The 23,494-nt window shown below is 38.5% G+C and overlaps 13 protein-coding genes across 13 annotated transcripts in view; 6 read left to right on the forward strand and 7 right to left on the reverse strand.

Moving 5' to 3' along the window:
* Positions 1-1,733, forward strand: part of RHIMIDRAFT_211895 (uncharacterized protein) — a 2,607-nt gene extending 874 nt beyond the window's left edge. The window contains exons 6-9 of the mRNA XM_023607210.1: positions 44-232; positions 288-336; positions 388-567; positions 620-1,733. Of these exons, the coding sequence (XP_023470438.1) occupies positions 44-232; positions 288-336; positions 388-567; positions 620-1,609 (1,408 nt within the window). The 3' untranslated portion in view covers positions 1,610-1,733. The remainder of the gene's footprint in view (positions 1-43; positions 233-287; positions 337-387; positions 568-619) is intronic.
* A 41-nt stretch (positions 1,734-1,774) lies between these two features.
* Positions 1,775-3,637, forward strand: RHIMIDRAFT_197920 (SCF complex F-box protein MET30; the record flags this gene model as incomplete). The annotated part of the gene is made up of 3 exons (XM_023606239.1): positions 1,775-1,924; positions 1,976-3,250; positions 3,311-3,637. 3 exons carry the CDS (start codon positions 1,775-1,777, stop codon positions 3,635-3,637), a joined length of 1,752 nt encoding a protein of 583 aa, XP_023470439.1.
* A 104-nt stretch (positions 3,638-3,741) lies between these two features.
* RHIMIDRAFT_65406 (uncharacterized protein) lies at positions 3,742-4,812 on the forward strand. Its single transcript, XM_023615523.1, has 2 exons — positions 3,742-4,004; positions 4,061-4,812. The coding sequence occupies exons 1-2, from the start codon at positions 4,002-4,004 to the stop codon at positions 4,739-4,741; spliced, it is 684 nt and encodes a 227-aa protein (XP_023470440.1). The 5' UTR covers positions 3,742-4,001; the 3' UTR covers positions 4,742-4,812.
* Positions 4,813-4,865: 53 nt separating this feature from the next.
* RHIMIDRAFT_197434 (alkaline phosphatase-like protein) lies at positions 4,866-7,814 on the reverse strand (the record flags this gene model as incomplete). The annotated part of the gene is made up of 3 exons (XM_023606203.1): positions 4,866-6,374; positions 6,465-6,762; positions 6,865-7,814. 3 exons carry the CDS (start codon positions 7,812-7,814, stop codon positions 4,866-4,868), a joined length of 2,757 nt encoding a protein of 918 aa, XP_023470441.1.
* Positions 7,815-7,952: 138 nt separating this feature from the next.
* RHIMIDRAFT_266727 (RPB5 subunit of DNA-directed RNA polymerase) lies at positions 7,953-9,051 on the forward strand. Its single transcript, XM_023611938.1, has 7 exons — positions 7,953-8,069; positions 8,132-8,211; positions 8,273-8,377; positions 8,428-8,509; positions 8,564-8,703; positions 8,750-8,828; positions 8,881-9,051. The coding sequence occupies exons 1-7, from the start codon at positions 7,992-7,994 to the stop codon at positions 8,944-8,946; spliced, it is 630 nt and encodes a 209-aa protein (XP_023470442.1). The 5' UTR covers positions 7,953-7,991; the 3' UTR covers positions 8,947-9,051.
* Positions 9,052-9,113: 62 nt separating this feature from the next.
* RHIMIDRAFT_247220 (uncharacterized protein) lies at positions 9,114-9,542 on the reverse strand (the record flags this gene model as incomplete). Its single annotated transcript, XM_023610394.1, has 1 exon — positions 9,114-9,542. One exon carries the CDS (start codon positions 9,540-9,542, stop codon positions 9,114-9,116), a length of 429 nt encoding a protein of 142 aa, XP_023470443.1.
* Positions 9,543-9,570: 28 nt separating this feature from the next.
* Positions 9,571-10,242, reverse strand: RHIMIDRAFT_65411 (uncharacterized protein). Its single transcript, XM_023615524.1, has one exon. The coding sequence runs from the start codon at positions 10,208-10,210 to the stop codon at positions 9,827-9,829; it is 384 nt and encodes a 127-aa protein (XP_023470444.1). The 5' UTR covers positions 10,211-10,242; the 3' UTR covers positions 9,571-9,826.
* Positions 10,243-12,121: 1,879 nt separating this feature from the next.
* On the reverse strand, positions 12,122-12,752 carry RHIMIDRAFT_65428 (ribosomal protein L39e). Its single transcript, XM_023615525.1, has 3 exons — positions 12,674-12,752; positions 12,516-12,619; positions 12,122-12,455 (listed from the first exon to the last, which is right to left on the reverse strand). Exons 1-3 carry the CDS (start codon positions 12,674-12,676, stop codon positions 12,407-12,409), a joined length of 156 nt encoding a protein of 51 aa, XP_023470445.1. The 5' UTR covers positions 12,677-12,752; the 3' UTR covers positions 12,122-12,406.
* On the reverse strand, positions 12,647-15,416 carry RHIMIDRAFT_65435 (Cas1p-domain-containing protein; the record flags this gene model as incomplete). Its single annotated transcript, XM_023615526.1, has 3 exons — positions 12,647-14,326; positions 14,380-15,255; positions 15,312-15,416. Coding segments are annotated over 3 exons (2,465 nt in total), but the record flags the coding sequence as incomplete, so codon positions are not given.
* Positions 15,417-16,660: 1,244 nt separating this feature from the next.
* On the forward strand, positions 16,661-19,048 carry RHIMIDRAFT_266733 (P-loop containing nucleoside triphosphate hydrolase protein). Its single transcript, XM_023611939.1, has 5 exons — positions 16,661-16,820; positions 16,880-16,941; positions 17,001-17,065; positions 17,113-18,075; positions 18,128-19,048. The coding sequence occupies exons 1-5, from the start codon at positions 16,716-16,718 to the stop codon at positions 18,733-18,735; spliced, it is 1,803 nt and encodes a 600-aa protein (XP_023470447.1). The 5' UTR covers positions 16,661-16,715; the 3' UTR covers positions 18,736-19,048.
* A 1,536-nt stretch (positions 19,049-20,584) lies between these two features.
* Positions 20,585-21,211, forward strand: RHIMIDRAFT_266735 (uncharacterized protein). The gene is made up of 3 exons (XM_023611940.1): positions 20,585-20,829; positions 20,878-20,964; positions 21,019-21,211. Exons 1-3 carry the CDS (start codon positions 20,629-20,631, stop codon positions 21,130-21,132), a joined length of 402 nt encoding a protein of 133 aa, XP_023470448.1. The 5' UTR covers positions 20,585-20,628; the 3' UTR covers positions 21,133-21,211.
* On the reverse strand, positions 21,156-21,974 carry RHIMIDRAFT_65484 (uncharacterized protein). Its single transcript, XM_023615527.1, has 3 exons — positions 21,731-21,974; positions 21,393-21,656; positions 21,156-21,341 (listed from the first exon to the last, which is right to left on the reverse strand). The coding sequence occupies exons 1-3, from the start codon at positions 21,881-21,883 to the stop codon at positions 21,210-21,212; spliced, it is 549 nt and encodes a 182-aa protein (XP_023470449.1). The 5' UTR covers positions 21,884-21,974; the 3' UTR covers positions 21,156-21,209.
* A 56-nt stretch (positions 21,975-22,030) lies between these two features.
* Positions 22,031-23,434, reverse strand: RHIMIDRAFT_286219 (Pkinase-domain-containing protein; the record flags this gene model as incomplete). The annotated part of the gene is made up of 10 exons (XM_023613359.1): positions 22,031-22,177; positions 22,232-22,465; positions 22,521-22,565; positions 22,631-22,695; positions 22,746-22,854; positions 22,923-23,001; positions 23,070-23,198; positions 23,250-23,280; positions 23,327-23,362; positions 23,419-23,434. 10 exons carry the CDS (start codon positions 23,432-23,434, stop codon positions 22,031-22,033), a joined length of 891 nt encoding a protein of 296 aa, XP_023470450.1.
* Between the last annotated feature and the right edge of the window lie 60 nt (positions 23,435-23,494).

A 23,494-nucleotide genomic window follows, 5' to 3' on the forward strand; every position in this document is an offset into this window, starting at 1 on the left:
AGATCTATTCAATATTTTTTACTTATTGGTCAGCAATACATAGTGGAGCCAATGATGGTATGGGCTTTCCATTTCTGTTTTTAGCCATTTTTTTAATATCGGAGGATAGTGTTGGAAAAGCGGTTGGTAAATGGATCTACATAACATGTCTGTTTCAAATCATTCTTTCCTGCGTTATTGGCGTTGTCGTTGGATATATTGCCAGAAAGGCGTTACAGTGGTCCGAGAAACGGTCAGCTTTAAAAGAATGGGAGTAAGATATAACATGATTAACATGTCTAATATAGCCGTCTTATCGACAAACCATCATTTCTGTCCTTTGCTATTGCGTTGGCAGTAAGTTAGTTTCTTCAAGAACAGAAAGACATATTCACTCTATTGTTTTAGCTCTTCTTAATGAGCGTTACCGGATTCTCTGGCAGTGATGACCTCCTCGCATGCTTTGTTGCTGGCAACGCGTTTTCATGGGATGAATGGTTCAGGCGCGAGACAGAAGAAGCTCATTTTCAAGAGGTGATTGATATGATGCTAAATCTAGCTATATTCGTTTACATTGGCTCTATTATAGTAAGCTAAATACGATGGTGTATGAGTTTGCTCAATAACATCCTCTTGATAGCCTTGGTGGGAGTTTAATAATCACGAACTTGGCTTGGAGCCATGGAGAATGGTGCTTGTAGCCTTCCTTGTCTTGTTTTTCCGCCGTCTGCCTGTTGTCGTCTTGCTCAAACCGGCAATGCCAGCCATCAAAACCTATCGAGAGGCTGTTTTCAGCGGATGGTTTGGACCTATTGGCGTTGGCGCTGTCTTTTTATCGACAATTGCCAAGGAAGAACTAGAGACTGTTTATGAAGGAAAAGAGAAACCACTAGCCACTCAAATTGTGGGTCCCGTCGTGCTCTTTATTGTGTTTTCGTCTGTTGTCATACATGGTACGACGGTTCCTTTGTTCAAGCTTGGTAGAACGATTCGCACAAGGACAGTGTCGGTAAATAAGCCTGCTGATGTTGCGGCTGTTTCCGAAAAAGCCGACCATCAGGATGAGCAAGATAGAGACATGAGGACAGCAGATGAGAAAAAGGATGAACAGACTTCCAATGGAAGCACAATACTGGTCAAGCCATCGGAGAGCAATAGACAAGTGATAGTAGATATGCATCCATCAGATTTTGAATATTCTGAAGAGGACTTTTTGCCAGATGACGTGTCCGATGCTATTGCAAGCACAAAGTACGATTTGTTAACAAGCACCGCTAGTCGGTCGTTATCTTCTGTCAGAACGAGGGCAAGTGGTAGTAAGGCTTCTGTTACCTTTGCAAGCAACGTAGGTACGACAACAAAATTGGTAGAACCTCCTGAACATAGTACAGTTGATAAAAAAAAGAAACCAGAAGAAGTGGTTAGCTTGAAGACGTGGTTCTTTAGAAGCAATTCAGCTTCCAGAATTCAAAAAAGAAGGAGGCAAAAAGAAAAAGAAAGGAAGAGAAGGATAAAGGAAGATAAAAGGATGTTGAAAGAAAAACAAAAAGAAGAGAAAAGGTTACTAAAGGAAAGACAAAGGACAGGAATAACCAATCCCACGATTCGAGTGACTGAAGTAGTAGTATGATAAATAAAATTATGTATGCTTTTAAGCAGATTAAAAAGTCTAAGTTACGCAAAAAGGGGGGAGAAGCGGTTCTATCATCTTGTCCTCACGTGCCCTTGTTTTTTTAAATCAATAAATAAGCTCCATCCCCCCTTTCCTTTTTTCTTTTTTTATTTTTTTCTCTTTATGAGCAAAGATAAAGAAAGGCTACATTCATTCTTATTCCGTCATGTTCCATCTCAAGTCAGCAATAAGCAAAAGTTATGCTATAGACATAGGCCCGACTTAGTAAAGAATAGAGGACCAGATGAATTTAGCGCTCAACAAGTGCAAGAGGTAGAAAAGAATTGACGGCTCAAGTTCAACAGTTTAATTGTTTATGATTAGGAAATTGAACGACTACCAACAGCGGATAAGGAAGCTATTTCACATATCTGGTCATTATTTGCAGCAGCACCTTCAGATCAGCGTATACTGATACTTAAAGGTCTAATATCCACTTGCTGTATGCCACAATTATCATTTCTATTTAATGCAACACAACCCTTACTCCGCATTGATTTTGTATCAGTCTTTCCAAAAGAGATAACGTTGGCGATATTCTCACACTTGGATGCGAAATCGCTATGTCACGCAGCACAAGTATCAACCAAATGGAAAGAAATTGCAGATGACGATCAACTGTGGCATCGTATGTGTGAACAACATATTGATAAAAAGTGTGAGAAATGTGGATGGGGATTACCTTTATTAGATAAAAAGACAAGATCTGCTTATAAACGGAAAAGAATGATGAATGACACTAGCACGACATCACCTATTCAGATTGCATGTGGTCCTGCACTTACGATTGGCTCACCTCAGGATAGCTGTAATATCAAAAGGCAGCGAATTGAAACAGTAAAAACATCACCTTTCATTTCATCACCACCACGTAGAAGACCTTGGAAAGATGTCTATAGTGAGCGCTTAATAGTTGAAAGAAATTGGCGGAATAATAACCATAGCCTTCTCACTCTCAATGGACACACAGATGGCGTAATGTGTGTTCAATTTTGTGAAATTGCAAAATTAGTCATTACTGGCTCACTCGATAAAACCGTACGAGTATGGCATCTAGAGACAGGCGAGCTTATTAAGACACTTACAGGCCATTCACGTGGAGTGAGAGCCCTTCAATTTGATGATGCCAAGCTTGTGACGGGTGCGATGGACAATACACTCAAGATTTGGAATTATCATACCGGTCAGTGTATCCGAACCCTCGAGGGCCACACAGGCGGCGTCCTCAGCCTGCACTTTGACTCTCGTATTTTGGCGAGCGGATCTACAGATCACACTATCCGCGTTTGGAACTTTGATATTGGAGAATGCTGTACGCTCGTCGGCCATTCTGAGTGGGTCAACTCCGTTCGAATATGCCAACAGGGTCAAATGCTTATTTCAAGTAGCGACGATGCTACCATTCGCCTATGGGATCTACACTCTCGTTCATGTATACAAGTCTATCGAGGACACGTCGGACAGGTACAGGTTGCCTTGCCTAGTCCACATGGATTTAGACATCGATTAAAGAGTAACACATCATTGCCTGAGCGCAGTACAGAACAACAACAGCAACAACAAGTATCTGTTCAAAGAACGAGTTGTTCGAATACAGAAGTCATACGCCCAACTCCTGCAACATACCCTAATAACGCTGAGCCCTTTAAGCCTTCACAGTCAACTGCGTCTGACGTACCCATCATCATATCCAGCTCACTTGACAATACCATCAAGATTTGGGATCTACATAGTGGTCAATGCCTCCGTACGTTGTTTGGTCATATCCAAGGTATTTGGGGGCTTGACTTTGATAAGCTTCACATCGTCTCTGGTTCCCATGACAAAACATTACGTATCTGGGATACAGAAACGGGTCGTTGTCTTTATGCACTCGAAGGACATAGTTCCCCAGTGACGGCTGTTGCGTTGAGTGATACAAAAATTATCTCTGCCGCTGATAATGGAGAAATAAAAATCTGGGACTTTGGTAGAATACAAAAATGATAATAAAAAATAACAAATGACGCGATTTAAGTGCTGTATTATCGAATTTAAGATATTACGACATTTTTTGTAAAACACAAGCCATTACTTTGCTTCCCCCTTTCGACCACACATCCTTCATGCACGCCCCCTTTTCCTTCTTTTTTTTTTTGGTAGACATAACAGGACAAAAGCATATATCATTCATTCGATGGGATGGTGAACAACAAACAACAAACAGATTGGTCTAGTCAATTCATGCTACCGACCTCACAACCTGAAAACTATTATGCAACCAACTATCCTCCCAATTCATCCTCATCATCGAAGCATATAGCCATCCTTTATGATGATGACGATCCATCTTCAGATATGATGTTGACTCATGGTACACATATATAGATATTTACCATCCTTTAACTTATTTTATCATTTTTACAAGAGACTGTCAATAGATACGCACCACACGTGACAATCAACCAGCAGTCAGTCGATCTCTACCCTTCTCAACATTCTAGCACCCTGAGCTCGCCCACTCCTTTCTATTTTCATGAGGAACAGCATCCTTCCACACAAAAGTATGAATCCATGTTCTTGGCTGAGAATAATAACAGTAGACCACCTGAAGTGACGAGTGTCAAGCAACACTTGGACGACTCATTTCTGATGCAACATAATCAACATATGGAACAACAACATATACATTCAAATAGTGAAGAAGGCAAAGAGGATGAGCCCGTCATTGGAGATGGCGCACGGAGTTATAGCAGTGTAGAGAGCTCGGGTAGCAGGAGGTCTCAGAAACTATCAAAAGAAGATAAACGAAAAAGAAATACCGCTGCATCGGCTCGTTTTCGTATCAAAAAGAAGATGAGGGAAAAGGCCCTCCAAAGTACTGCTTGTGAGATGACGGAAAAAGCAAAAAAAATGGAACAAAAAGTCCATGAACTCGAAAGAGAGATTAAATGGCTCAAGGCCTTGATTGTAGAAAAGGATGATGCTCGGTTAGAACAGCTCATAAAAGAAAGACCAGCTGCATCCATTGCTTTTCCTATGCCTTCGACATCGCAACAGTCACAGCAGCCCTCTGAAGACGAAGAGGATGAGAACAGTGATGAAAACTAAAAAACTAAAAAAAAAAAAAAGAATATGATTATATGATTCCCTTTTCTCTAAGAATATGCTTATTATGCCCCCTTCTCTTTTATATGAAATCTAATAAACTATGTGTTTTTATTAATGGTATAAATTATGCAGACATTCTTTCCAACACATTGGTTGCCAAGTGTGCACCAATATCTAACAAAATCTGAAATAAGAAACGGGGAGCGAATATCTTCCAGGTCATTAAATGCCGTCTTAAAATAAATACAAATATAGCACACAGAAAAGTCGGGACAGCTTGCATGAGTATCAAAAGAAAGAGAGATTGCTTGATATCCCGTTTGGATGCTTCCTTTGACAAGAGAACGAGCCAACCTATCCAAGAGATGATATACCCTGCCAAAGTCGAAAGTGTCACCAAGACCATACCACCATAGTAATTCATGTCATCAAATCCTACAAATGCTGCCTTCCATGGTAGAGAAGTAAACGTCGCTTGGTGACCTGTGACAAAGAAGAGGTGATGTCCAAAGAACTGCAAGAGAGTCAATCTTAGTAACAAGCTTGTTTGATCACCATTAAATAATAGACGGACTACCCAAGGAGAAAGAAGAATGATCAAGCTTGCGAGCGGTCGTTGGAGCATGGCCAGCATCGTACTCCATATGAACAGTAATACCCAGCCTTGTTGCGGCTTGCTGTAACAAGATCTTTGATGAACCACATAGGCAGAGATGAATACACACAGAGCATAGACAAGACGTGGCAAGTAAACATCGAGTATCTTTCGAACCACCACTGGAACCATCATCCAGCCAGTAGCAGTTTCCGTTGAACTCTGATGAATCTCGACAATCATTCTGATAGCCACAATCATACCACACAACTGATAGACGCTATGTGGTATCCTGTCTTTGCCTACACTACGCTTCAGCAGTAGAGACGAGTAAAATAGGACAAGAATGACTGTGACAATAAAACTGATTGAGACAAGGGTTGCCGAGTAACTGTCATATGATAAAAAGTCGTGATGAAGGTATTGACAGTATGGGAACTGTTCTTCGCGGCATTGACCTGTCGCACTTGTCAATCGTACGACGGTCAGAAACAACAATGGTTCTTTTGCTGCTTGGACAACCATAGCCAGATTGGGATCATGTCTTGTAGATAAACAGTTTCTGGTAAACCATAGAATCGACAGAGCAGACAACACATATCTTACACTCGCATCCTCCCAAACAACGTAGCTATTGGAGCCTAGAGTAAAGGACTGTGCAAGGCTAATAATAAATGTAAGGCCCCAATCCAAAGACAGTGGATTTGTCTTTAAGCAAGTTACTGAAGAGAAAAGACAGCATACATAGAACGAAAACAAAACACCTAGCCAATCTGTATAGCTCATCTTCTCAAACCATCCATGCTGCCATAACGTTATGGTGAAGGGCTGAAGCGCAAACAAGACAGGAACCATAAATAGAGTAGAATAGAGCAAACGGTTGCGTGTGATCTCAATGTTCATAGACAGCATGGATACAATAACAGAGAGCCCCAAGAGGGCTATTCCCAATAGCATGGATCCTGCATCAAACTGGGCCCAGATCGATTCACAGTATTGAATTGTGCCAATCAAGAACGCATCATATTCAAACAGCGCCTGTTCAATCAAGTTTACAAATTGCTCTTGCTGGTTCTCAGACAAAAGGGTGATATTGTCAAGGCATGTCATGAATGATGCCTGCGATACAAGTTCAAACATGATATTATCAGCGTCGTATAAATGCTTGAGGATAGGTCCTAATTGTGTAGTTGAAAAATCCGGTTGCTTCGTTTGCTGAGAGTAATGGATGATGTAATCATATACTTGTAGAGCATTGATTCGAAACTGTCCAACAATATGAAGTAGATTGTATATCTTATTGTCTGATGGTTTGTCAGGTAGCAATAGGTCAGGTATGATAGCACCAAGGTTTCCAAAGGGTATAGGGACTTGTAAAAGGTACGATAGTGTAGGCACGAGATTCACTTGAGCTACAACAGGATAGCTTGATGCATCGTACCGTAACCTTTTCGAAATAGCCTCTATGTCATATCCTAGCTTATTTACTCGGGCATCATGAACACGTTCGAAAAGATGTCGGTAGTACGTATTTTCCTGTGGCTCAGGATGTGAGCCTAAACCCAATGGTCTTCCAGAATGAATAAACAAAGTACTCATGAGCTCTTCCAAGCTTTCTCCCCCGTGATCTCCCTCGGGAGACATGCCATGGTCGCCCATGAGGATAAACAAGGTATTGTTATCGACTTGACCCAAAATCCTTTCAATCACCGTGTTCATCTGGTCGAGTTTTCTTGCCATGTTGGGGTGAGACGGACCATAGGTATGTCCACAATGGTCGACCCCTAAAAAGTGAGCGATCGCGAGTTCCCAATTATCACTGTCCATCAGGGGCCAAAGGTGAGACAAGATCGAATCGTCCACTGAATCGAGGTCAAGCATCTTGAAGCTGTCGCTGTCAAATGTACGGTCGGGTTGATCAAAGACATCCGGATACAAGTGGACCCAGGTATCGTCTCCCATAAAGTAAATATTATTGTAGCGCTGTTTGACGTGATGCAAAAGGTGATCCTCTTGTACCTCAGATGAAGCAAAATTAGAACCGACATCGATAAAAGTAGGCAATGATCCTGTCATCAACCCCTTGATGCGCTGCATCGTCGTCGTAGGTGGATCAGCACGGAATTGAAATAAAAGCGACGACTGAGGTTGAGTATCCAAGAGTCGTTGAATCACAGGGAGCTTGTTGAGGTAATGATCCGTGTGGCTGCTATGTACTGAAAAATCAAAGCGTAATGCGTCAATGACGATGATGATGGTTCGATTAAATGCATATCCAGATGGAATAGAAGGAAGCACGGTCGGTGATGAGGCAGATGAGAGAGGGAAACGGTCCCAGGAGGTACGTGAATGTCCACGTATATTCAATGTCTGTCGTGTTAAAAGAAATCCCTTCAGATAAATGTATACTCCAAACGCTTGAAGACAAGTCAGGATTGCCAACACTGTCCCAAGCGACGGCTGAAGGGGAAATCGCATGAAGGAGAAAAACAAATGACAGACCGCAAGCGCTGGGTTGTGTGTAATGTGTGTGGCTAAAATTTTGCAGTCACGTTTACACCTTTCAGTGATTTTTGTTTTCTTCAAACGAAAAAAAAAAAAAAAAAACTCTTCTTTTGAACACAACATACAAAAAGCGAGCATCATCACATCATAATGGATTCAGGTCACAGCAACGAAGCAACTAGATTATGGAGAGTTTTTCGTACTGCGCATCAAATGGTTCATGATAGAGTAAAATAAGATTAAATTAGCATCGAGAGAAAAAAAAAAAGAGGATTAAGTTATTATTATAGGGATACTTAGTCTCTCAATCAGAACTTGATATGGATTTGGAGTCATTTAAGCGTACATTTGCTCCTTCTGGTGATGTTGAGTAAGTATTGATTTTACTACACACACGCGCGTGTTTGTTTTACTAAAAAACATTCTCCCAGTCGAGATCAATTGACATTTGTAGTGCAAAAGAAGGACGATCCAACTGACCAACTGCTTGTCTTCTTTCCCAAAGATCCTTCAGTCGGTGTTAAACCTCTAAGAGTGTAAATTTAATTATGAATATACATTCATTTGTATACTTATACGCTATTAGTTACGTCGAACGTATGGCACAACAGCAAATTCCCAAGGGTATCTGTATTTATCAAAAGAGTATGACTTCCTCAGCAAATAAGGTATGATATACATAATGAATGAGAATGGTATGAAAACTAAACGAAATATAATAGGTCATCCAACAATTACCTTCAAAGCATACATTAGAATCTTTCCAAGAAAACGAGTTACTAGTCAATATTACACATCATGTATTGGTACCTAAGCATGAAGTATTGACACCAGAAGAAAAGGCTACTTTATTGCAGAGATAGTAAGTAATGTGCTTTAAGAAGAACGATTGATTAATTCTTTCATAGCCGTTTGAAAGAAACTCAATTGCCACGTATTCAGCATACGGATCCAGTCGCTAGATATTATGGCTTAAAGCGTGGACAGGTAATAATTCATAATAAAGAAAAAAGAAAGAAATACATAACACATTATGTAGGTTGTCAAAATTTTAAGAGAGAGTGAAACTGCCGGTCGATATGTCAGTTATAGATTATGTATTTAAATAACAACAGCAATAATAATTAAAAAAAAAAAGAAGTGGGTCATTTTTCATATAAAAACTCCTTATAAAAACTTTCTCCTTTTTATTATTATTATTACTATTATTATTTGTCAAATATACAACCATGAATTACCAGATCCATTATCATAAACACACATACAAAAAAATTAATCTGAGCGCTTCTTTCTTTTTCTTCCAGGATGTGGTGCACCATCGACAATACGTCTTACTAAAGGAAACGCGCCTTCAGAAGAAACGAGAACTTCTGTTGATTGTGGGTTATTATTATTGGTATTCAAAGTAGTATTTATCAGCTTACTTTGAACCATGTCAGCCATACAGTAGCCACCTAAATTTGCCTGCCAGAAATAGAAATCTTGTATGAACTGACCATTTCGATGAAGATCTTCTAGGTCATTTTGGTGTTTATGAGTCAATGGACGAAACTCTTCTTCTTTCATAACTCCCCATTCTGGATGTGTAAGTTTATCAAGCGTTGCTTGTTGCTTATCTTCCCATGACCTTGTACCATTCGTGTATAAACCAGGAAAGTCGTGAACCATAGAGCGTTGTTTGTATGTCGCTTTCTTTGGCATCCTTAAAGAATAATAAATAAAAAAGACAAGAAAAAGAGAGAGAGAAACAGACTGAAGAGAAGAGAGAGGTCCTTTTTAAGTTTATTTAAGATTAGGGGGGTGTGGAACATAATCTTTGTACATATTCTGACGATGTTTGTCAAAAAGGAAAGTGCGTCATTTACAGTTTTTAGCATCCTCCCCCCCCCCCTTTTTTTTCTACTTCTCTGTCTCGATCGCTCGCTCGTTCTCTCGCCCCCCCCCTATTTAAATATATGTACACACATATACACACAAAATAAAAATTAGGTGGCTCGTGCATTCACCAGATTGGATATAAAGTGAACTAGGCTCAAATAACCAAAGTTTTGTTGTTTAAGGGAAAAAAAGACGCGAAATAGGATAAAGAGTAACCAGAGTACACTGATGAACCAAATGACAGTTTTCCTTTTTGAACTCTTCTTCAAGTCATATCCCTTGGACCGCTTGGAAGTGGCTGCTGTCGTCTTTTTTGTACTGCCATCTTTAAGTTTCTGTGAATCATTACCAAATGTCATTTTTAATAATGACAGTCGTTTCTCTCGTTCATTCGCTGGTCGTTTTTCTGTTACAGAACTCGTTATTGCAGTAGGCAAGTGTCGCCTTTGCCGTGATGGTCGACTTCCCATGTAAAGATCTGCATTTTGCATTATAAGCAACCAAAAAAAAAATACAAAAAAAAATACAAAAAAAAAGGGCAAGAGAGGATCCACAAAACTCAGAACACATGTCAAGCATGAGTAGACGTGTGTAATAAACAAAAGAGTGATACGATTAATTACAGATGTTACACTCTTTCGCTCTAGTAAGGAACTCTCCGACGCATAAATCAAATAAAGATAGTTTATTGAAATGCATAGAAACGTAAAGTACTTTTTGTATATAAGCAAGAAAGAATAAAACGTAAGAAAGGAAGAAAAGCAAGGAAAACAATAGTTGGCATGGTAACAAAAGGTATAACGAAAAAGGAAGGTATAGATGTGTATATATACAACTGGATAAAGAGTAATACATAGAATAATACATAATTAAAACTTATTCAAGGCCTTGAGATTGTGTTTTGGTATACATGTAATAAAACATAGTTGATAATTGAAAAATCTTGAAGTATATGTGTATATCATATACACATCGTATTATTTAAGCAAGGGACAGATAGGTCTTTTGTGTCCATATTTTCCACACCAGGTGCTATAATTAGCTATAAGTGTCAATTCATTTTAGAAAAAGTTCTCCTTTACCATTGTCCGCCTTGTAGGTTCAAGGGTTTAATATCAAAAGCCATGCTAGTTGTGGCAATGCGTTTACGAGCAGTAGAATAAATGGTAATAGTAACAGGAGGCTGTGGATAATCGCACATTGATCTATTCTTTATTTTTTCCAAAGCAAGAAGTGTAGGGAAAAGGAAAGGGAAAGAAAAAAGACGAGGGTATTTATACATATTTTTGGCCCATGCTCCATAGTGTAGCCCTTTGTACATTAATCTAGAAGCAGGGAGAATACAGAAAAAGAAAGGAAAGGGCCTTTTTAGGCTAAAAATATACACTTTGTTTAGTGTTTTTGACATGAATTAAATGATTTAAAAACGGTCATGGGGTGGACCTTAGGGCAATTGACAGCTTTAACCTTTTCATTCAAGTACTGCACAAGGCTATTACAACTATACCTCTCTGTCCTTTCTCTTTCTTTCTTTTTTTACATCTTCTTACTAATGTATTCCCCGCCTCATCTTATTAACAAACAAAAAGCTCATGAACGAGACGAGTCTAGACGCTGTAAACAAGGTAAACATTTCCTCTTTCTTTTAGGATCCCACACCTCCTTATTCCCCTTTTTTTTTTCCTTTTTATGGAAAGACTATACATAGTGAAAACTAAATAAACGAGTACGAGGCAAGTTGATCTAAATATACAACAACAAAAACAGAGAACATCCCCTTCCTTGGTATTAACCTTAATTTATTTGTCGCTTTTAGTAAGTTTATCATATGGCGTATCGATAGGTTTGACAAGCTGATTTGCAACACAGGGCAACGATCATCTTATCATTTGTGGGGTCGGTGACATAGCCATCCTATAAGGATGCAAAGAATATACCCATCACCCATGCCACCATTATTATTGCCACTACTATAATCATCCTTTGAGTCATCAGACCTATATAGACTTTAACGCGCGTGTAGGTATAGGGTTAACAAAAAGGCATATTCCGCACATACACACACATATATAAACATGATGCATTATTTACCGTCTATCACCATCCTTTATCACTTACATAATGCATCTCATGATGACGTGCAGAAATATCCCTTATAGTGCGTACAAGCATCATTTAGTTTAAATGCTAATGTACAAAAAATCAGTCTATCCCATGAATCATTTCGAATCTATGGCATAAACTGTGCAGGAACGTTACAATGATGTAAACGAGAGTTATCTTTATTTTGTGTTATTAGAACTAAGATGTGTGTGCATATACAAATACAAAACAACGCCCAGTTGTCCAGTCCATACAACTATATTGCTCAAGGCTGACATCACCCTCATCAATATGATGTCCTTTCAAATAAGGAGTAAAAAAGAGAAAATAAGGGAACACGTTAGATCACGCTTTTCCCTTTTCATCACTCTCTCTCTCATGTACACACGCATACACACACATAAATTCACTCCTAAATATACATACTTTCCCTTTCCCTATTCTAGTGCTCAATCTGCCCAAAAATCAATAAAATTGCTGCAACATATAGAACTGTTTATTAGTCGAGAAAAAACTGACAATACTTGAGTTGCGCTTTTTTTATAATTGTTTTGTGTCATCCATGTCTTTGTTTATTGAACTAATTAAATGTTCAACTTGGTGTGACGCCAGTTACGTCTCTTGGCATTCCAACTAAAGCAATAGAGTTTAATGTCTATACACACACACTCAAACTTGACATTATAAATTTACCGAATCTTGGTGTCAGTCTTGAGACGGAACCAGTGAGGCAAAGGACGGTTTTGCTTCTTGGCCTTGCCGAGCTTAACCTTGGTGATGAATGACTTTTGAGAAGGCTACATACGAATATATATCAATCCATCCATTCCATCAATGTATTAAAAATTTACCATTTCGACAAGCGATGAATAAAAGAGAGGGGGGGTATTACCTATGCTCCTTGAACTCTCGCTTTTAGGACAGATGGCAAATGATGGTGTGTTCTGAAGAGGAAGACAAAGAGAGAGAGCTCCGGCTCGCAACAGAGGCGGTAAAATTAATTTCCGGCATATCATTTTATTAACAAAAATGGTTGACTAGACTCATCACTATAAAAAACAACAGTACTCTTACACGGGTATCATTTAATATTCTCTGAAATAAGCCGGGTTTCTGTCCTAGATCCGAGCTGCTCCAGATCTCTTCTTCGCCTGCTTCTTCTTCTGGTTTTGTATTGTCCAAAGAGGCTGTCTGAATCATGTTGGATGAGTCACCTTTGTTAGTAGGCAAAAGAGGCACTGCTTGGTATTTCCCTGAACTTGGTATATCCGGTTGGGCTTTAGCGCAAATCCATGTGGAAATTTCATGTGTGGTTTGACCAAGGCAATAACAAACAAAGATAAATAAACAACTTGAAAACGCCAAGTTAATCCACCAGCCAATGCCGTGTATCCAAGTAGGATTGATCAAGAGAACAAGTAACCCCTTCGTATCTGCAGCTAACCACATGTGAAATTGTCCAATAAACGTTTCAAGAGATATTTTGCCAATAAATGAGTAAAATTCGGAATGCGTGTTTCTCAAGTATGTGCTGGCATTGCGAAGTACAACAAAGCCAAGAATGGGAATCCATGAGATATACGGATGTACTTTGTTGTACGCAAATTTATCCTCGCGACTTAGTTCAAACCAAAAGTACCATACAAGTGCTATCACAGATAATCCGAGGGCTGCCTTCTTCATGATGGGCCATTTAGGGTGTTCTGTAAGTTTGTGTTCTGTCATTTTGATATATGCATAAGCACACAGCATACCAACATAAACAATATAGGCATCTAATGCTAATCGAAAACGCCATTCAACAGGATTCCAGTGAATGTTGAAAGTAACCTGCAGTATGTCAAATACAAATTCCAAGATTCCAGGAGCCTTGATAAAAGCCGTCGTCAGGATGCATGACACTGCCAACTTGGCAAGTAAAAAGGATGGAGTCTTGTTCCATTGATTTCCAATGTACATCATGGCCCATATGACAAAAAACCAGAAAGATACTAAAGGAGTAAAGTAGTAACTTAGGTAATCCGTATCCATCAAGTATTGAAGCACAAACGTCAGCAAATTCAATCGGACCATCACGTTCAAGATGCGGCCAATGCCGAAATCTGCCTTTTTGTAAAAGAAAAAAAAGTGGCCATAGCCGGTTTGGAACAAGTAAGCAGCCACCAGGATACGCACTGCGTTGTAGATACCTGATGTTCCAGATGCACCACAAAAATGATAAACCAGGATGATGACCTGCATCCAGCCTTTCCATTCGTCTGTCTGATGGCGATTAAGGAATCCTTGATCTCCTTCCGTCTTGTGCTTCAATTTAATGATTCCTAAAACACCAACCACCATCATTAGGGCAGTAAATACAGCTGCATCAAAATGTTTTTGGATTTTCCCAAACAGCTGTGTTCGATCACAGAAATACATGTAAACTGTACAAAGGCCAAACAGAAACAGTGCACTTGAAACCTTTTGTTCTGGAAAGGGCCTTTGAATTGCGCTTAATGTAATGCCTATATATATATATCAATTAGTATACGCTGCAATTGACTATTGGTCATGTTACCTGAATGAGTGAGAATAAGACATCCAATAGGTATCCAAATAAAGAAGAAAAAGAACAAGATGCTTTGGTACCACTTGGGAACTGGATACTGGTAGCAACATGTTGTTGTCATCGGGAACTTCTTGTCAAGCTGATTATTGCATCTGAAATTAAGCGCTATCTGGGCTCGTACGGTCGTCACTGCTGGGCTGAAATGAAGTCCATCTTGGGTATGGCTGGAGGAAGTCAGACTGATGTCATTCCACACAAAAGGAATAGCAAAAGGTACTCTATTGTTCACTGCATCCTGCTTTGTCTTCAAGTAATCATTCATAGCATTGACCTTTTCAACAGTCATCTTTGCAGCCCGTTCTTCCCCTAGTTTGTCATAGACTGGTACTTCAACCGGCGCAAGCAATACAGTATCTGCGATATCTCTAGACTCGACTGACTCTAATACCCGATCTATGCTCGATTTCCATTCCTCATAATAATCGTCATCTTGCAAGTATCTCATCTGCCATAGGCCTGTTCCTAAAACAAGCAGGCTAGGTCGAGGTGTATGTGAACCACGCAAGATATTTGTCGTCTCGTTCAAGTATGGGTCCCACCAGAATTCATATACCAAATTTTCTTTATTAAAGTCGTACATTTTGTTTGTATGAGGCTCCCCGGTTGTATTGACATGAGGGTCGATGAGCTTTACTGCAGAAAAGAACTGTTCCCTGATGACGGAATCGCCCACATAAACAATGCGAGAGTGATTCAGACAGGCCGAGATTTCTGGTGGTTGGTATGTGTGCATCATACAACTGGCCGGCTGCCATGACTTTAAAGTGTCATCAGTCCACCAGCCTTCATTCAACATGCTGTGGCATCTATTCTGATCCTTTGGTTCTATTTTTAATATATTTTAGTACCTAAAAAAATTAAACCAAGCCCCTCGTGAATACCATAAATGTATCTTGCAACAGCTAGTAAAAATAAAAATATGAAGGAAAGTATAAAACTTGATTTTATATATTTTGTTAAACTAGACTCTGTTGAAGCCCCCATTTCCATGGAAACAAAGAAAGACAGAAATAAAAAGGAACAATTAGATTTCATGTAGATCATTTCTATTTTTGGGCTCCGTTAGAAATTACAGATGTTCTCTGCCATGTTGAGGGTGCGAGTAGGAATAGGGTGAGCACAGCTTTATGACAATCCTGTATATTGTTTTTCCTCTTCCAAGTTTGTGGACTATATACTTTTAGTTATGAGATGACAAATGAGTAGAATGGAATTTCAGGCTTTGATAAAGCAACTCTATATAAGTGCCTATAAATAATAAAAGTTAAATCAATATGTTTGTTTTTTGGTGGAAGAACTTTTGATTTTCTAGGTTACATTAATAGAACAAGATGACGATAGATCCCGACCGAATTTTCCATGTTTACCTTTAGTTTTACAGTGAGATAACAAATCGGGCTTATTAACAAGACTAATATAAACATAAAAGAGGTTAGGTTTGAGGAGCAATAGTGATATCAACTGCTTGAACTCGCGTAAGTAATCAATTCAAAAAAAAAAAAATAGTAAACACACAAGCACACAAATAATGATAAGGTTAAGGGATGGATCGATTCTTTACTCTTTAGAGCAACTTTTTTATTATCATTTAGAACGCGTGTAGTTACAAAATGAAAATGATGGCAATAAATTCAACAGAAAAATGAATCGGATATACAATTCTAATTTGTGTAAAGGGATATGCATTTTGAAGGAACAGTGGTTGCTGCTGTGGAACGTGTTCCCAAGAAGGAAATTTGAGATCGACGAGAGGTACCCAAGCTGGCTGGCATTGAATGATTGCTGTAGCATAAATGCATCAGAAGGATTTAAGGAATCCAAATTTCAGAATGATGCAAACTTTTAGGATTTGAAGTTTTAAAGCACTTATTCAACCTTTGCAACAGAGTGGTTTTCATCAAACAATCATCTCCCAAAGTAAGGAAGAATGTAATTCTAGGGCCACTTGAAAGCCACATCACGTCTACAAAGGACACTGTTATGCTTATAGCGATAGCATAGGCTGATATAGAGTTTTTCTTTGAAATATCTACAGAAAACCACCACCCCACAGACTGAAACAGCTCAGGAATATTATAATTCCTACAATAACCATCTTGATAGTTAAGGGAGAACCTTTAATTATGGCGCAGCCAATAACTTTATTTATATTTAGACTCAGAACAAAGCTCATGCGCAACTATTACTCATTCAAAAAACAAAGAATTAATAAATTGCATTTTCCTTAACACTATTGCCTTAACTTTTTTTTCCTTTATATCAGAAATTATCAATAATATCATCCAATGGCGAATGACTTGCCTCAATCACATAGCTCACTTTTACTCAACTGTTGTGTTTATGGTACACTACCCCCAGAAGCTGATAGTGAAGGGAATATAGAATACAAGGTGCTTTTGAATATAAAATACAATTGTAAAAGAGAGTGGGAGACTTATTCTTTTACCAGCTTAAATTAGTCAACCCATCTGTTGAACGCCTAGAACACTTGGTGACTCAAATGAAGTGGAGGCAAGTCAAAAATGTATAATAATGTCAAAAAAAAAGGGGGAAAACTTATTCTACTATAGATTAGCGGAAGGAAATGGGGTAGCCATTTATGAAATAGGCATAGACGATGATGGAACAATCAAAGGTATGGAAAAAAGGAAAAGGACTCACTCAAAAACTTACAAAAAAAAGGTCTTAGTCAAGATGAATTAAACTGCTCCATAAACAATCTTCGTAAAATGGCCAACTCCTTAAATGCTGATATTAGCTCCACTCAAGAAATCAGCTTGAGCCAACTAGATTTGAAGAACCCTCAAGCTGGCAAATCAAAAAATCATAAAGTAGCAGAAGTTGTAATAAGAAAGAAACTTACAGATGAGGATGATGGACAGCATTTTACAGACCTACGGATAGTCCTGGTAGGTGCATTGGGCGCAGGCAAATCAACATTAATAGGCCACATCTGTCATGGTGCCAAAGACAATGGACAGGGGAAGGCAAGGTTAAATTCAATGCGACATCGACATGAATTGGAGTCCGGCAGAAGTTCTTCTATCTCACATGAGATCATTGGATATGATGCAGAAGGCAAGCTTATCAACTACGCCACAACCAATATCAATACTTGGGAACAAATTTGTGAATCAAGCCATAAGATAGTGACCTTCTTGGATACATGTGGATATCCAAAATACTTTCGTACAACCATGTCAGGCCTTATGGGCTACGCCCCAGACTATGCATGTTTGGTCATTGCGGGTAATGCAGGTACCGTGACAGGTATGACAAAGGAACACCTCTCCATTGCCGTGATGTTGGATATACCCGTATTTGTTGTGATCACAAAGGCTGATACCGCCACTCAAGCACAGCTCACAAATACTCTATGCTCACTCTTATCCGTCTTGAAGTCACCGTGGATGAGCAAGGTGCCGGTGGTGATACAGGGCGAAAATGACTTGGCCACATGTACATCGCAGTTCTCTCGTAGAGGGCCTGAATTACCTATATTTATGGTGTCAAATGTCACTGGTGCCAATATGGATTTACTATTAAAATTCATACATCACCTGCCGCAGCCAGCAAGGATGGGATATGATGAATTATTAGAAGAATCAATAGAATTTCAAATAGAAGAAGTGTATAATATACCAGGTAAGTCTTTTAAAAATGTATAGTATACAGCTCACTCATGTACCTTGTGTAGATGTTGGCATTGTAGTGGGAGGAGTACTTGCTCAGGGACGAATCAATGTAGGAGAAAATAAGCAATACAGTCTTGGCCCGAATTCAAAGGGAGAATTCATAAAAGTAAAAGTGACGTCCATTCATCGACATCGGATACCTGCACGTTATGTTCACTGCGGGCAGGCAGCGACCCTTGCTCTAGAAGCTGTTGATGGCGACATATGGAAACTACATAAAGGAATGGTCTTACTGGACACGGACGATCCGCAGAGTTTTTTTGAATTCGAAGCAGAAATTATGGTTCTTTACCATGCAATTAGTGTTTCTGCAGGCACTCATGGTATGATCCATTCAGGGTCTATTCAACAGCATGCTAGGGTGATATCTATAGAGAATTTGAGTGTTCGACGCATTGAAACTATGGACATGAAAGATGATCAGACACTGTCACCGTCCACGAATGGTTCTTCTATTCCTTCAGGATATCAAGGACGATGCACTTTTAGATTTATACACGAGCCGTGCTATCTTCGAATAGGCTCTCGTGTGTTATTTATGGAGGGGACATCAAAGTGTATAGGAAAAGTCACTCGCTTGATACGCCATAGACCAAACTCTACTTCATAATAAAGCATAACATGCGCCTAGTATAATAACTATCTACCGCGCAATCCTTTTGTTCGTCTCAGACGCAGAGTTGTCAACGTAAATGGATGATAGTATTATTTTCGTCTTTCTTTCTTTTTGTACAAAAAAAATCATGGAGGTATCCACTCCTAACAGCCTTGTATGGATACTACCTGCTTCTGAAGCAGACATAAAGTCCTCGACCTATTATACAGCTAGAGAGGAGAGCAATAGGCTTTCATTAAAAAGTAAACAAAATAATTAATGCTATGCTATGTTAACCTAGACCACTTTCAAGATAGCCACAACATGACTGAGTATCATCTTATAATAGGGCCCCTCCTTTGCGTATTTGATCTTTTGATATTATTTTAATCTATAGACACACATGGTCCATAAACAAGTGTGTATTATCAACAGAAAGCAATATCTTTTCAGAATATGAAGATTTAGTTACTTCCTTTATTAACGGTAAGCTACTCATGATTAAGAAATGTCCTAACATAAAGAATAGGATATGATGTAGGCTTGCTATTTCTGAGTGTAGGGTAAGTAAATTTTTCTAGTTGTCATCTTTTATCTCACGTTCCATTAAAGGGCTGAGGTTTCTGCACTACTTAGAAGGTAAAGATGAGCTGCCATTGTATATCTTGCTAATTGCACTTTTTTTTGTCACTGTTAGACATCGAGACTTTAAGTATATCCTAAGCCTTTTAGAAAAAGGACTGGAAACAGATGCAACTGTAGAATATGTCTATTTAGGTGTGACAGATGAATACTGCTATGATTTACGAGATAACACACATTATTCAAGTAAAAACAAAAACAAAAACAATAAGAGGTTGTCCAAAAATTCAACGTGAAAACAACAATAGATTCCGATGTCTTGAACAATGGAGTGGACAGTTTGATGACAAAGACGCAAAGAATAGCTGATATATGGAGATTGATCAAAATAGGTTCAATATACCCCTTTGTTTTGAAAATTAGGATAACGCTCAAAGAAAGAAAAAGACAGCAAAGCTTTACCATAGTAGATCTGAAGCATCCAAGGTTTCTCTCTATCACTCCAAAGATTGAGAGTTCACCCAACATTTACTATTCATTTGCTAAACTTCGTAAATATTAAATATGATTTCTCAACATTGACTTATATATTTGTATAGGAGATTCTATTGATCTGATAGCCTCTTTTGAATTCAATGGCCATGTCCCAACGGATAGCTATGTCCTTACTGACATTCTTTCTGACTTCTTGGGGGGACTAGTAAAATTTCATGTGGTGTCTCTAATTAATGTATAACTAAATAAAACAATCAGGGAGATCTGGCACTGACTCTGTATGTATCAGGAACGTCCAGGTGTTTATCTTGAAGAAATGAAAATGTGCTTGGATTTTGTGGAACAGATCAAGTATATCAGATGTGTTGCTCTCCGAAGCGGCATTGTTACTCATGTAAGCATATCTTGTTTTTAACATGTCGTTTATTAGCTAACTTGTTAAAGACGTCCCAAAGACATGACTTGATTATGAACGTAAGCCTTCAAACAGAAGAGACTATTGTCGCTATCTTTTATAAAAAACAAACAAACTAGTACATATCTGCAAAGCAAGCACAGATTGATTATTTGAAAAAGACACAAATACTGTCAAATATGGAAAAAGAAGATAAAACCGTTAGGTTACAAGCCGACATTTGTATTTTTTTTTTTTTTTTTAGGATTTATATTTAAATACCTAATAAATAGTTATAATGTAGATTATTTGATGGTATTCACCATAACATTAAACGTGTTTCATACGATGAATGCATAAAAGAACTCAATTTTTTTATTTTTTTACCAAACAGTTTACCTAACCATCAGATTATATAGTGTCATTGCAAATAAAGCATGCGTTTAAGGAACAAATGTATGAAGAGCAATTATGCTTATTGGCTGTTGGTTTTGTATAAGGAGCTTTATTTACAACTAGAATTAACTTTTATAAAGTCAAATATAGAAGCATTAAATGAAAAATACAGCCAGAAATTAAAAGAGTTTGAGGATCAAGCAAATGAAGAAACGGTTAATGCAAAAAAGAGACAACATAATGTAAATAAGAAGCCATAGTGTTATAATCGAACTAATAAATTACCGCAGGATAGTTTAATCCAAACTTATGTGGATACAATAAATATCCTAAAAGACAAGATCATATCTCTCCAGGAAGAAGGTGTCAGGCAAGAGGTAGGGCTGACCTATTACTTGCTGAACGTAGAAGAAAACTGACGACTATCATAGTCTAACTTGGAGAAAGAGATTAAAGCGACAAGGGCAGAACGTAAAAACGTGAGGGCGCTTGTTGATCAGTTAATCCAAGAGCATATTGACAAAGACACTGGCATTATTCAATAGTCGATGTAGTAATAATAAGAATAATTCTCTCATAAAAAAGCATTTCTTTATTCATTCTTTTTTGTTTTTTCTTGTTTTTACAGTAATTGAGAAACTTCTTGGAATAAAGTTTTTACAGTGCCTGGCAGCTCTCTTTCCACCGAAATCAATGATTTTTGCAAAGATTCCATAGCCGCTAAACTCTTGTGATTTTTACAGTTCTTTTGGAGCTAAAATCATACAGTTAATATAAGCTACAGTCATATTATATATATAATTACCTTATCAAGTATAGGCAGTATCGTTTCCAAAATCTGGGTATCGCCATTATTCGTCTTTACGGAAGCAATGGTGCTAATACTTCTGGATGACATAGATTTACTTGGTAATTGAGGAAGCGGGTTAAAATTCATTGCCTTTTGTATCAAACTAGTTCTGTTGGATGCTCGATTATTTGCTGAGCTGTCGGCGGCTCTGACTGTATTTTGACTTGTATCGTCAAATTCGCCTATGCTGCGCCGGGCGTCTGTGTATGACGATTTAGCCTATTTAATTAATGTAAGCCCTTTCACTGAAGCTTCTCAAAATGCATTCTTAACCGGGGAGCCGCTCAACTTACCATAAGCATACTGACCCTTGACGCAGGATGTGGGGATGAAGATTGTGGGCTGGACTGGCCTTTGGTCGTTGTTCGAGGTAACTGCTGCATAGAGGGTGATGATGGTACACCATTAAGATGGGTGATAGAGTACTGACTTGGTGATGTTTGCATTTGTGGAGCTGCAGGCTTTGGTAGCGGACTTGCTGCTGCCTTGACTGTTCCAAAATCCCAGCCGTCGTCATCTTCCACATCGACCCTGGTAGAGAAAAAATGTATACATGTCAAGTACTATCGCGCCAATGCAAACATACAAAGTACTTACTGAGTTTCTTCATCTGAAGATTCGTTATCACGGCCGTTTATGCTTAGCCAGCGTTCATGTCCTTCGATTAGTTCTGTAAGGTAGGCTATCTTCTTGCTACTCTTTATAAATTTGTGCTTCAAGAGCTCTTTGGCTGTAGGTCTCTGTAAAGGCAGAAAATGAGTGACATGACCTGCATATAAAATGATTCACCTTACGTTAGCTGGACTAGTTTGTAAGCATAAGCTGACAAAATCTCGGAAAGCTTTGCTATGTGGAGGGCCAAGTTGAGGGGGATCATTTTTGGGTATATGGAAGAGTACTTTCATCGGATGCATTTTTGCATAAGGTGGTTCGCCGTTGGCAAGTTCTATAGCTGTGATACCAAGAGACCAAATATCAGCCTTGAAATCGTAGCCTGATTGCTTTATGACTTCAGGTGCCATCCAAAACTGAAAAAGAGATGTTATTATCCTTATGAAATCAGTAAGAATTTAAGCAACTTACAGGAGTTCCAACAAATGTGTTCTTTTTGGTCAATGTTGCTGTTATCTAAAAGGGTTGGTTAGAAGTGTTTTCACATTACCATATTTGTAATAATAAACAATTCTTTTTACCTGCCCCGATACACCAAAGTCAGCTAATTTTACTTCACCGTTTGCGCTTAGCAAGATATTTGCAGCTTTGAAAAGATGTAAATAGCCATGAATTACATGTATATACACACATTACCTTTAATATCTCTATGCAGCTTTCCTTCGTTATGAAGATAATCTAACCCCTTCAACAATTCCTTCAAGATGATAGCAATGTATTCTTCACGTATTGTTCCCATTTTCATCTATATAACCCCACAAGGGAGATGTGTGTGAGAGCTCGACCATTTCTTTTATTCATGTATATACATACCAGGTCACTGCATGATCCTCCCGCACAGTATTCCATGATAATCCATAACCCTGTACCTTTCAAGTATGAACCATAGTACCTAAATAAAAGGAGTTTTGCCTTAGCGAAAAATAGGGATTACAAATCATTCAGTCGCTTGATCCTTACTTTGTGACATAGGGTGAATCCAACTGGGACAAGATGGCTATCTCTTGTTGAATGTCATCTATTTCATCCTCTGCACTTTCAAGATCAATGACTTTTATAGCAACTGGTTTATTCGTTCTCTTGTCAATGCTAAAATACAAAGTTAAAACTGTGGTCTATATCGTTTGGCTTGTGCCTTACCCTTTATATACTTCACCAAACGAGCCCTTGCCTAAAAGAAATAAGTATATATCGTCCTTTTTTCTTTCCTTGCGTACCTATGCGTTCTTGCTTTATATAATAAAGCTCTGGGTCTGTAGCAGCATGATTCTAAGTATAAAACGATCAATGTCAAAGTTATCTTTAAAACCTTTATTATTTACCATTTTTGACGGTAAAACAAAAAGTAAGAAAAAAAAAACAAGATAAACAAAAAGAAGAAAGAA

Source organism: Rhizopus microsporus (assembly GCF_002708625.1).
Source record: "Rhizopus microsporus ATCC 52813 unplaced genomic scaffold scaffold_2, whole genome shotgun sequence".
In the NCBI taxonomy this organism is placed as follows: Eukaryota; Fungi; Mucoromycota; class Mucoromycetes; order Mucorales; family Rhizopodaceae; genus Rhizopus; species Rhizopus microsporus.